Source organism: Grammomys surdaster, unplaced genomic scaffold, assembly GCF_004785775.1.
Source record: "Grammomys surdaster isolate TR1022 unplaced genomic scaffold, NIH_TR_1.0 126036, whole genome shotgun sequence".
In the NCBI taxonomy this organism is placed as follows: domain Eukaryota; kingdom Metazoa; phylum Chordata; class Mammalia; order Rodentia; family Muridae; genus Grammomys; species Grammomys surdaster.
This window is the reverse complement of record NW_021620849.1, coordinates 761,230-774,519: the sequence shown is the minus strand read 5'-3', so window position 1 is coordinate 774,519 and position 13,290 is coordinate 761,230. Positions and strand designations below refer to the sequence as shown.

At 39.6% G+C, this 13,290-nt stretch overlaps 1 protein-coding gene across 4 annotated transcripts in view; it reads left to right on the top strand.

The window, feature by feature from the left end:
• The window catches only part of Ntrk3 (neurotrophic receptor tyrosine kinase 3), a 377,280-nt gene that overhangs the window by 323,885 nt on the left and 40,105 nt on the right, over positions 1-13,290 (top strand). Inside the window, exon 16 of one of the 4 annotated variants that reach the window (XM_028754777.1) lies at positions 7,091-7,165. The exons of the other annotated variants lie outside the window; for them this stretch is intronic. Coding sequence (XP_028610610.1) covers positions 7,091-7,165 — 75 coding nt within the window. The remainder of the gene's footprint in view (positions 1-7,090; positions 7,166-13,290) is intronic. 4 annotated transcript variants of the gene reach the window in all.

Sequence of the window (13,290 nt, the reverse complement as noted above, 5' to 3'; positions counted from 1 at the left end):
GGAGGAGGAGGAGGAGGAGGAGGAGGAGGAGGAGGAGGAGATCTGGGGATCTGCTCAATATAGCAACTTTGTCCTCCCCTCCCACTCCCCTATATCCTGAGAGTTAGCCTACCATATAGGACAAAGCTGGAAGAAGGGTGGTTTGTTTCTTAAGGAAAGGTGAGCTGAGTACCCACTATATTCTAAGTCAGGCTGTATTCATTTGAATCTTCAAGCTTCTGCTTAGTTATTCAACCTCAGGAAACATACTTAAATTCTCTAAGCCTCAGATCCCTTATCTGAAAAAGAAAGAAAAAAAGGAGTATGAGGGAGAACAATTTCTTCTTTTGTGTGGATTAAATAAGATAATATATGCAAATTGCCTGGTACCTATTAGGCACTCAATAGATGGTTATTATCATCCCATGTAAGTGAATAAGGGAGAAATTATATATAAGAAATTTTAAATAAGTTACATGCCAAAGTATTTCCTATGATAAGTCTTTGGTGCTGGATCCTGAAATTAAAGGATAGAAGAGTCTACTTAAGAGAACTCAGAGAGACAGAAAACAAAGCTATGCACCATGCCAGGTCCCTCTAGTTCAAGTTAGTCTACTGCAAGACCAAGGAGAAAGGGGGAGCATATCAGTCAGTGAGGGGCTTGCACATTTTGAAATTGCTGGCTTCAAGCAAGTACTATTTGCAAATGGAACCTTTTCACAAACAGAGCTTCATTCTCCAGGCTTCATTTACTGACAATCTCTTTCTTGAGTATTTGAAGGGTATGTGCTCTGGTATCTTGGGAAATGAACTGAAGCTGACTGAGGTCTCACCTTCTTTTCCCTTCCCATTTGTGATGATCACGTCTGCTTCTTTTCATGGGCAACCTGAGGTCATAGATATGAATGTCCTTTGTACTGTGTTGGTTGGGTATAATTGCTTTTATTCCAATGCTCCCACTGAAGATCCTACCTAAAGGCAGTGCTGATACCCTGATAAACAGTGGCACAGGATTAGTGAATGTGTTGAGCAGGGATGAGCAGTAGATCTCTTACTCTCATAACCACCATGACACCTTGTCTACATCCTCTCCACGGGTTGACTTGCTTCAGGCTCTACAATCAGGTTGGATTTTAATTCTTTGTATCCAGTCATTTCTTTCTAGTGGATCAATCATCAGATATATATATGCTCAAGTTTGTCTTCTGGAAGGCCCAGGAGAAAGAGGAAGCATATCAGTCAGTAAGGAGCTTCCCCATTGTGAAATAATTGTTGGCTTCAACTAAGAGCTATTTGCAAATGAAACTTTGAGCTTTTCAGAAACAGTTACATATGTATATGTGTGTATATATATATATGTATGTATATATATATATATATATATATATATACATGTTCTTGAGTCACTCTATGCTATATATCTCTGAGAATATTCCTTTGAAAACAAAGGAACTTGTAGCATTCAGAGGTTTTCACACAAGTGCTTAATAAAATGCTTACTTTTATTGATTACGTAATACCACATCTCTAATACTGTTACTACTGCCTTAAGTATTATTTAATTAGACTTCAGGGGTCTCTGCTTGACAGGTATGTGCCAATGGTCAGTCTGTGGAGTCTCGGAATGTATATCTGGAAGATGCACTGGTGTCTTAAAGAAAAATCAGTTGTTACATTCATGTTCCCCACTAGTAACTCAAGCATTTGCTTTTGAGTGAACAAGACTGAATGAATATGTCACAATAATTAAAATGTACATGAGATTAGATTCAGCTAATGTAAATTATATATATATATATATATATATATATATATATATATATATCCATATGACCAAAGCATTCACATTTAGTAAGACAGTCTACGTGAGAAATAAGATTATATAGAGGAGAATCAAATATTTTTATCTATGCTAAGCCTACAGAATCAAACTAGGTTTTATTTAGTTTCCAATAATTGGGAGTTAGTTTATTACTCCACCCTCTAGTGTTTTCTGTGAAAATGAACAGACACCATACTTGAAGTATATGAGCTTCTTGGTTGTTTGTAAATTTAATTCCCTCAAGGCCATGTAATATATGCTCCAAGTGTGGCAAGCGTATCTCAGGTAGCAGCTCTGCAGGACTGGTAATGATTTCTCTGAGCAATGTGACGGACTGTATCGAGGGTGGGGAAAAGGCACGTAGTGATATTTACCATGGATTTAGAAAAGGGATTGGTGGCATCTGTGTCCTGTTGTTCTCAGGATTGGCATGCATTATTCCAGTCTGTGCTTTCAATTCAGGGATTTTTCTCTACTCTTTAATGCATACACTAGCCATAGCTTCTCACAAGTGGAGGGACTCCAATGCAGCATGGGTTATGAGCTTACTGAGTGTTCCTGTGCTGAAAGAACATGTACAGGACATAGAGTTTACCAGATGGATCTTCATGACTGGACTTCACTTAGTTTATTTGTTCAAATCTTTAGATGAAACTAATACCTTAGTGTCCTAAATTATCTTCAGTTAAGTAGTTGTTTGTAGATTAGTACATTCATACGGCAAAAATAATTTGTTTCTGGGTAGACTTAATATCCTGTTCCAGACCATCCTGCCAAGGTTTTAGTACTTCAGTCACATGTCTCTCTACCAATTCTATGCCAACATGTACCAGGGTGCCAGCACTATATTAGGGAATTATTTTTGTTGTTGTTGTTTAGTAAAATTGAGAGGTCAAAGCCTTGGGTTCTGTACTAGAATGCTTATCCCCAGAAGATCAATTTGTCAATAATCTTTGGGTGTTGTCATTAGATTGAGTTGTTTTCCTACATACATGAACCACTTTCTACATAATTATTTATATAAAAATCTTTGATAAATTCTTGCTGAAATTTGAGCAAGTGATCCTTAATGTCAAACCTGTGGAATCCTGACTTGGAATTAAGTTAGAAGTCATCTTGTCAAACCTTGATAGATGAGTTGACAAGGACACTGGAAGAAAGGGGGAAAAGTGGGAGGAAGAGAGGGGAGATGAATTGGCAAGTGCATATATTTAATTATTAGGAGCAGAATCATGATAAAAATATTGCCCTTCTTTCTTGGAGGTTTGAGATTCATCTCTGATTTCCATTTTAGTATATTTTGTTCACTGGCTGTTAGGAGTATCCCACTTTACGTTTCACAAACATGTAAACTGAGACTCAGGGATTAATTGGTAATCATCAGGTTGGTTGTTCTGTTTCATATAAATGTTTGCTTTAAAGAGATAGGAGGTTAGCTATACTTATAATTTTTAAAAGACCATACTAATAGTGTGTGGTCCCCATGAGATAAGCTAAAATTCCAAGGTAGAAGTATAGTTATATATTAACCCAATTCTAAGTGGTATTTATTCTAATAGAGTTTTGTGGCAAAGGTATTTCAAGTAAAAAAAGACAAACATTTGGTGTGACTCAGAGATGGTTACAGTAGCTAACAAGGAGACCTTAATTTAGGAGGCTTATGGTTTCCACTCTACTTGTTGAATAAGCAACAGCAAGAGAATCGATTCAAGTGGGGTCTGAAGATGGTAATACAAATTGAATGAAACTCAATGAAAAGTTAAAGATGCCAGTAGTAAAGTAGGTAATGATCACATTTAGGGAATGCTGTCCTAATATCCATAAGTGTTTTGTAGGAAGGGATTATTTTAGTGTCTGTTCATTATGAAAATACATACTTAAGAGTGCCTGACAAAAAAAATTGATCATCATAGCTTGAGATGACTTCAATGGCAATGCCTTATTTCATCAAATTTTTAATCCTTATGTCTAACATTTGAGATATATATATATATATATATATATATATGGCATGACATTTTATAAATGTTCATTAAATAAAATACAGCAGAAGACAGATAAACGTACTTATTAGTGACTGATCTCGATGATGAATGAGCACAAGGCTAGACTTCAATAAACAGATGCTCTGAGGAGGTGGTCCTTTCTTATTTCGGTGTGATGAATGTTTCCTTTTTCTTCAATAATTTATTTTTTCTGTCCACTTTACATTCTGATCTCAGCCCCCCTCCAACCTCTTCTCCCAGTCGCACCCTTATGAATCCCTCCCTCCATTACCCCTCTTATTCTCCTCAAAGAAGGAGAATCTCCCCTTGGGTATTGCCCTACACTGGGACATCTAGTCCCAGCAGGACTAAGCACATCCTTTCCCACTGATGCTCAACTACTGCCTCATTTTTAAAAAAGAAAGCAACAGTGTAGGTAGGATTAGCAAACTCTAGAGGTATTTCAGACTTGAGGATGGTGAAGCTCAGTTCCGTAGGCCTTATGTGAAAACAGGAGATTCTGGGTTGTAAGGCAGTAGACTCTTTCTCCCCACAGATTTTCTAGAAAATCCACACACGTGCATTTTCAAAGTACCACAAGGGCACTCATGCATTGGATATGAGGTTGCATTTGGTGACTGCAGAGTTTTACCTTCTTCTAGGTCCAAAATACTAAGAACATCTCTGCAATAGAAATTCCTGAGATGAAGCATTGTAATGTAAGGACTTGTTATGCATGAGCAGGAAACTGTCAAGTGTGTATTTCTGTGATGCTGAGACATATTAGAGTAAATCTATCCTGTCCATATGTTAAAATTCATAGCTCTACATTTTCTCCCAAATCATGCATCCTCTGACCCTGCTCTACCTCAGTCCTCTCTGTAACTAATCCTTATTCTGCTCAAAACTGTTGTCCCTCATTCTACTCTAAGAATTTGCCATTGTTTTTACATTAAAGAAAAATTTTGTTTAACCTTTCGTTCCCTACCAACTTCCATTTGTCTTTGCTAGTACCTGAATAAGTAGTTTTTGTCCTTTATTTTTCATTTGGGGAGTTTCTGATCTTACAACCTCTCTGATTATGACATTGGAGGGTCAATACTTATCTCATAATGCCCATATTTGAATGTATTTCCTCAAGGGTAATCCTTTATTAACTGTCTAATAAATGTCACTGTTAATAACAGCCCCATTTCTGGCCCATTCCCTACTCCCCACACCAACTCAGCATCATATTTCCATGTAATGCCTGAGTGATGTCTTACTTTTTGATGTTTCCCCCCCTTTTGGCAGTCCTTTGCCTCTTTCATGGGTTTGTGTGTTTCTTTTTATTCAAAGTTCTGAAGTAGTTAGTTGAGAGCCAACAGATTTGCATGGTTAGAATCCTGCTTTGCTTTCATGCCTCTGTCTCTTTTTTCTGTGAGTAAGACATCTATAAGCTTCCTCTAGAGGGTTCATTGGAGATTAAAGCTTTGATTTATGGAAATAAACACACCACAGCCACAGTACCACCTCCTCAGTGCTGTGGAGTAGCGTGTTAGCATGTATGGAAGCTCTCATATGTATGGAGGTCCTTTAAGGGGAATCTTATCTGAACATATCTTTGCCACGTTCTTGCTATGTCTAACTTCACAGCATCTCAAGGTCACTTGCTCTGTTCAGGAACCCACCCCAGTTAGTCCAACCATTCTGATCCTCATCCTTATTCACCCTCCCACCCCTGCTCATTCAAGATCCTTGAGTGAATCTTCATTTCTCCAAGATAGCTGTCTGTTCTTCCTGACTGCCACAGGAGCCCTGTAATTCCATCCAACCCAGGCAGCTTGAATACTGATTCACATGACAGTTATACTTCTCTTCACAGATGTTCAATGTTCTCCATAGTTGCTGGAGAAGACTGTGTAAACAAAGTGCCACACCTCACAGAGCTTTGATAACAGAACTTATTTTCTTCAAGGTTGGAGGCTAGAGTTTCATATCAAGGCACAGGCAGTTTTGACTCTTTCTCAGGCCTGCCCCCTTGCCTTGTAGATGGTTACCTTCCTATGTCTTCACAAGACCTTCCCTGTATAAGTCTCTATGTCCAGATTGCCATTCCTTTAAAGACATCAGGCATAGATTAGTTCTCAACATAATGACCTATAAAGCTCTTATATATGCTATGGACATAATCTAGAGAAGTGGGAGTTAGCATTCCAATATATTAAATTTGTATGGGGAACAAGATTCAGCGCATAATGCCTTCTCTACCAAACTGTCCCATCTGTCCATCTTTTTCTTCATTCTCTTTGTTATTTAGTGCTGTCTATCCAACAATGTCATCAAAACCCACCAAATTGATTTCATTGTCTCCACAGGATGGGTTTCTCAGCCTTACCTTATAAATTTGTATGCTCTGACTTGCTACTTCATAAACATGCTCCACCAAATAGCTTCATCCCCATGGCGTTCCTTTGCCTCTGGCTCCATAGAGAATCAGGCTGTGTATATCTCTTGCTCTTTTTAAAGAGTTCTTGACCCCAGAGGTGCTTAAGAAAGGTCAATGCTATATTACTGTAAATCTTTCCTTAGAAATAGCTTAGCTTAGTCAAGTCCTCTACATTTTAGAGAAAGATATCAAGGGAAATGGGACTTTCCAGGAGATGACGAAGAATTCAAATACAGATTCTGTTGACAGTGGGAGGAGATGGAGGGTGCCAGTGTCCATGCAGATGACACCAATACACATGATGTCCAGCTATCTGACTTACACACCTACTTTCCAAATAGGAAAAGCAGGAAAAAAAAAAAGGATTCTCAGACCCTAGGAATACTAGTGAATTCATGAATTTTCTGCTAATACAAGAAGAATAAATACTCCTTCAGGAGCTTTGGAGAAAATTAATTTTTTTTTACCTAAGGGGTTAATAATATTAGATAAAATGCACTTCCTTCTAGAGTGGTAGTGGCTGGGGTGCGAATCCTGCGGAAAGAAGAATTGACCCATAGGTGGAAAGCCTGTTGAGCTTTGCTGGTCAGAGGCAGACAGCTGAGTGGTATGGACTATGAACAGGGCTATGGTGGTGTGGCATTTAGGTTGTGCATGAATCATTCTTGATTGGTCTCCTGAGTGTAGGCAGACAGTCAGGAGTCTATCTCGGAGTGTAAGACAGGACACTGGAGGCTATGCTCAAGAGAGACATCTATTTCATTAAAGACAGGCCTGCTCCCCTTCTCTCCCCATCCATCCTTTTTCCTCTCTTTTCCCTCATCCCTTTTCTTCTCTCTCCTCTTCTTTCCTGCTCTCTCCCTCATTCACTGTCAGGAAGGGCCATGCCAGATGGGCCCATTCAGCGTGTCGTGGCAACAGCAGAGGCTAGCAGCATCAGCAGCTTCCACAGTGAGTCCAGATTTCATTTCTGGGGCCAGGGGATGGACAGGGTTGTCCACACATTGACAGCTTGCAGGCTTTGGAGAGGAACTTCCATGTATGGGAGGCTGCTGGCAACTTTGTCTTGACTGTCTTCCCCTTTATGGGGACATCAGTTAATTTCCATGGAGGTTCCCTGCCAAAGCTTTTGGTGTGCTTGTATTGTCTCATGGGGATGCAGCATGGTGGGGGTATGGGGCCATGATCTGCTAAAAGTAGGTGCATAACCTGATTTAGGTGGCTGTCAGCAATTCTGTCCAGGCCTATGTGTTGGTGGAGGCTGGAGGCTCTGCATGAATGGTGGTTTGGCTGCCTTTTTGCATTTTAGGAAGTGTGGCCTTGAGTCTTGTATACACTTTGGTTGTATGATGCTCTATAAGAAGTTCCCTTGAGGTATCTGAGAATACCATAAACAGATAGACTGATGGGTTGGAGAACAGAAATTGTGCACTTGATCTCAGATGAATCCTGATCTAAAAAGATATTGATGTTCAAGATAGTTACTAAAGGGCCAGAGTAAGTAAGGCATTGTGTATATTTGGGGGTGATTTCTATCTCCCCCCTTTAGGAGGAGATGGAAATACTTCAGATCCAGTAAAGTGTCCATCGGTCCTGTCTTGGTTAACAGACTACATCCATTAGCCATTACTTTTTTGTAGGTATTCTTTCTGTTCTGTCTCTAGAAGAATCCCCAGAATCACAAAATTTACCATCCTTTAAAAATCTAACAGAATCCTTGTTTATTACCCTGAGAAACTTTATCTCTAGGCCAAATGTTGTGTTCAAACACTGACTGAGTGTGAGGTCGAATGGAGAAGCTTTGGTTTTCTTATATGTGATCCTCTGCCAATGCTGCAGTCTCATCGGCAGGTGCATGGAAGTACTTTGAAGATTTCATTCAGTTCCCTCCTGATTTGGTTTGGGAGGTAAATTAAGCGCAGTCTCTCAGGTTCTCCTAGAGCCTCAGTTTCACAGGCTTCTCCTTGACACTGCTACACTTAGGTTCAAGTTTTTTTTTTTTTTAAATTTCCAGCCTTGCGCTATGTGACATCTGCAGGCAGAATGGTTGCAAGAGCTCATCCTCTACTCTTGCTTTTAAAATGCCACATGTTTTCAGTTACAGTAGGGTTCAGTTACAGTAGGGTTCAGTTACAGTAGGGTTCAGTTACAGTAGGGTTCAACCACTGGCTTCAGGAGTTGACAAGTTTTACTAAAGTACCAAATTGATCAAAGATATTAACTCATTGGAGCAGTTATTTATTATAAATTGATCATATGTACTTGATTATCTGGTCTCTGCTAGAGTGAAAAGAAAAAGCTATTAATTCTTAAACAGGAATGAATAGCATGCATTGTACCCTTCTCAAGTACATTAGGACAATCATGAATAAAATAGGAAAAAGAAATCTCTGCTGATAATGAGGGAAATCAGAGAAAAAATAGGATATTGCACAAGTTAACATGGCAGGTCCTCGGAAGAAAACTAAGAAAGAGAGTAGACAGAGCAGTGTGTGGTGTTGGTAGTGGAGATGATAGTGATAGTGGTATGTGTGTGTACATCAGCACATGCGTACATGTGCAGCTTTAGGTAGGATGTCAAAGCAATTCAGTTGTTTTAAAATGATAGTGCATATTTTACATTCTCCATGAATGACTTTTGTAGCTTGGCTAGATTTTCTGAAGCAAGTCAGAGCTAAAAATGTCTAAATCCAATTGAAGAAATGAATATAAACTTTAGATAGCAAGAATATTTAGTGACCACGCACTGTCAAAGCAAGCTTTGCCTGGTAGTTAGCCCAGCTTTCATGTGCTAGAAACATCACTAAAGAGGACATCAAAAGGTGAATAAGGCTGATTCATTCATCTTAGGAGCAACTTTGTAGAGGGTCTCTTAATTCGTGGTTTACGTTACCATTTAGGATATCTTAAGACCTCTCTTTCTTCCTTCTGGAATACCAAGTATGGAAGTAGGAAAGGTAACTTGCATTTGATGAGCATCTGCTCTAGGGGGGGCACTGTGCTAGGGGTTTTGAGTAAACTTTCTCATTTACTTCACACTTCTCCCACAAAGAGGTTACCACAGCCCCATTTTGGGATAAGCATACTGACATTTAAATGCAAAAATAAAGAAGGGTGGAGCCAGAACTGAAACCCAGATTGACCAAAGTCGGAAACCTCCACTTTTATCATCAGTCTCAGTAGCCATCTTTGGGTATCAGTAAGCATGAAGTAAGGTATTGAAATACCAGTGGGACTTCCTAGACTAGCCTGTGGTATGTTCTAGTGTGCATGGCTGAGTCAGGAGCTACTAGCAGACATGTTAGGGTGGTGTCCACGTTGTTGTTGATTGTGCATGAAGACAGAGCAGCATCCATCTGCTTATTCATATTGTGTTCTTCTCAGGAATGGGAATGGCCCTTGGAAGTTTGTTTCAGGAGCATGTGAGCAAGTCTTGTGTGATGTTGATGTTGAACAGAGATGAAAGTGTAACTTTGGTATAAGAGGGGGGTCCTGCTTTTCATGCACGTTAGAAGGAGGGCCAGTGCATGTTGTTTGGGTATTGTTAATTGGTGGAGAGAGTGCATGCAGAGTCCTAAGACTGTCCAAAGGTATTTTGATGGGGGTTGGGTGAAAGATTGAGTTTGAAGATTGTTTCTAATTCCTTACTGCCTTTGTGAATGGAGCACACTGACTCACCTCTTTGGATTTGGGGATGCTATCTGTGAGAAGCAGATATATATGGACCACACTTCAGATTCTATGTTTACATTTAACAATATCAGCTGTGCACCTTTGAATCTGTTTGCAATGTACTCTCCTATGCCTTTCAGGAAAAAAAATCAATATCTTGTCTTACACATAAGATGGACTCTTGGGGTTCTATGAGCTCCCCAGAAAAGTCACTATTTAGACACGTGAGACAGACTTGATACAATAAAGAGAAGATGCATCTTAGGATGTCAACATTCTTTTCCAGTTTTTTTAAATGTTACTGTTTTTCTACCTATACTGGCTTTGTTAACCTGGACTTTCAGAACCTATTTATTCCAGGATAAGTGTTCTGCCCATCCAACGGTAATTAATCTTTGAACTGCTTAGCATTTTGCAGTGTGATGTCCTGAATAGGGGTCTCAGTGCATGTCAAAGCAAGTCTCTTCAAGTTTCACAGGATGTTCCTTATAGATAAAGGGAAGTTATCACTTCCCTTCCCCTTCCTTTTCTTTACTACTTCAATGACAACACCAAGAAAGTGCCTTCCAGGCCCTTGAACACCACTTACTGTGGTCAACTCGTTATTCCTCTATAGCTTCTCAGTCACACCTTGGTTCTTCAAAGCTTATGGGCTATTGCAGGATTTTGTCCTTCACTCAGGAGCTAAAGAGAAAGGCTTTGTCCATTCTCCTTCCTAGGATATTTCTCTCTTACTTATGACTCTGAGTTCCTTCCCTGATGCAATAAAGTCAAACAATTCTTTTCTTCTAAAACATTAAGCCCTCTCAGCTTTGACTGGCTTGTCCATTCTGTATCTGTGAAGGCTCCTTGAAATTCCAATGGGACGGAAAGTGAAGCTGAGAAATATCTACTTCTAGTCCTTTTGGGGCCAGGTTATCTATGGCCTATCCTGACCTTTATAGGGCCTGTCTTAAATCTAAGTATGGATTAGTCACCCTTAGAAGGACAATAGATAAGCCCTAGACATAAGTAAAAAGGGCTAGTCAAAAGTACGTTTTAGTCTGTGAGCTTGCTCTGAGCTCCAAACTAAAATTCATTCATTTTTATAGTATGTATGTATGTATGTATGTATGTATGTATGTATGTATGTATGTATGTTTGTATGTATGTATGTCTGCTACTATCTATCTATCTATCTATCTATCTATCTATCATCTACCTACCTACTATCTGTCTATCTATCTATCTATCTATCTATCTATCTATCTACGTATCATGAATGTGAATGCCTGTGGACCTACTCACATAAAGGCCAGAGGACAACTTGCAGGCATCAGTTCTCTCCTTTCATCACGTGGGTCCTGGTGAATGAACTCTGCCTTTAGGCCTGGTGGCTTTACTTGCTGAGGCAACTTGCTGAAGGCACATTCTTTACACCAGCATGCTAAAGGATAAGGAGGTTATCTCCCCACCAAAACCAACCCATGCATACACCCTTCTCATTGCATGTCTAAGACCTATAGGAGATGACTGAAATGGGCATTATTCACTCCTCTTGGGGCTATCACTATTTCAATTGTCACTGAAGTTGTGGGAGAGCTTTGATTTCATTGAATTTGTCTGAGCAAAGGTTCATACAAAAACACACTGGAACATTGATAGATCCAAACACCACCATAGTGAGATTACCAAATGTAATTTTTCTGCACTTTCCTTGTTACCTAAAAATCATCCTGAGATTTAAGAGAATTAAGATTGGTCTTTGGGGATGAGATGGGGTAATAAAAACATTAATCTGTGCAAGGTGCCTCTCATTCATATGGTACCTCATAAATTCATAAAGCCAGATGGATTCATTGTACATTTCCAGTGCTAGTTCCCTGGGTTCTATTTTGAATAGACAATCTCTCCTTCAAATGGCAATTAGTCTTTGAATTCTGGGTTCCCTTTTGCACTATAATAATATGAATAGAGTACTGAGAGCCAAGCAAGTCCTTAGAAGAGGATGATAAGAGCTTCTTGGGATGAGGCGGAGCTCAGGTATTCGAGCAAATCTGTGGGAATCCCTCAGGAGAAGACAGGTTTCTTAGATATTCCATCCAAGACTGCTCCCTGGAAAATTACCTCAGTCTTTGTCTTCTGTTCTTTGATCAGAGCTTCTCTTTCAAAGGTGGTCAAATGCATTTGAAACCATAATTGTTTTTACAGACAAATGGCTCACTAGAAATCCATATGTCTGGAAGACTTGTGACACCACCTCCAGTGGGTAGACACTAGAAGGGGTGGTGAGTTCCGCTGTCTCTGGGCTGGTGCCAGCCTCCTGCCATTAGGAGTTAATTCTTCTGATGATTATTGCTGCCGTCTTTTCTCCAGTCATTTGTGGTTAACCCTGATGGAAAATAAAAGTCCAACAAGATCTCTAGCCACATGCATTTTCACATACCTGTCTTTCAAGGTCACAGGTCATGAACTATCACATGAAGTCCTATGGATGATAAAACCCGGTAGATGAGTCTTGTCATGCAGAGCAGAAGGTGGGTGAAGGGAGACAGTTGTTGTTTTTGCCCTCATTGGGGAAGCCCATTCTTGTGTGGGCTTCCACCTTCTACCTTGTTTTCTCTCCTTGGGTTCATTTCTAAAATTGAAGCACTTAATCCCAGAAATAGAGACAAAGTTAAGAGTTGAATTTCCCAGTGTTTTGCTGGGATTCTTTTAGCTCCAAGTAAAAGAAAATCTAACTCGAAATCCTTTAAGCAAAAAAGGCAATGTTACACATTAATAGTAAATTCAGAAGTAGGTTTATTTCTGGTACTAGACTAGGACCCATGTAATAGCACCAGATTGATTGTATGCTGATTTCTCTGTCTCCCTTCTTCCTCATCCCCATGTAAGCTTTCTTTTTCTTCCTCCATTTGTTTTCTCTTTGATGCTGATATTACAGAAAGAGATACTGATGGAAACTAGATGTCCAAACAATCAAAGGTAATGTATTCTGAAAATTTTTTAATGGTAGGTTTTATTGTGGTTGAACAGATTCCTGGAGACTAAGATCAGCACCCGAGATTTGCCTTTCCCAGGAATGGCTTGGTTTAGGAATTCTGCTGAGAAATCATCAGCATTACCTCTGCAGCCAAGCTCGAAATCATGCAGAGAAAAGTCATGACCAAGGAGGCAAAGCCCTTGCCTGATTGCCATTTACAGTCTGTCTATGAGAAGCATGGGTTGCCGTCTGGTGTCATCTTTATGAGTGCTCTCTGGGGTGATGTGAACCCTCATATGACTTCATTGCATCTGCTGATATGGATATTTCAGAATGAACCCCACCTTCAACTTTTGTGGGGGTGTTTATAGAAGTCAACTTCTAAGCTATCTCACACTTTTTCCTTTTTTTTTTTTTTTTTTTTTTTTTTTTTTTTTTTTTT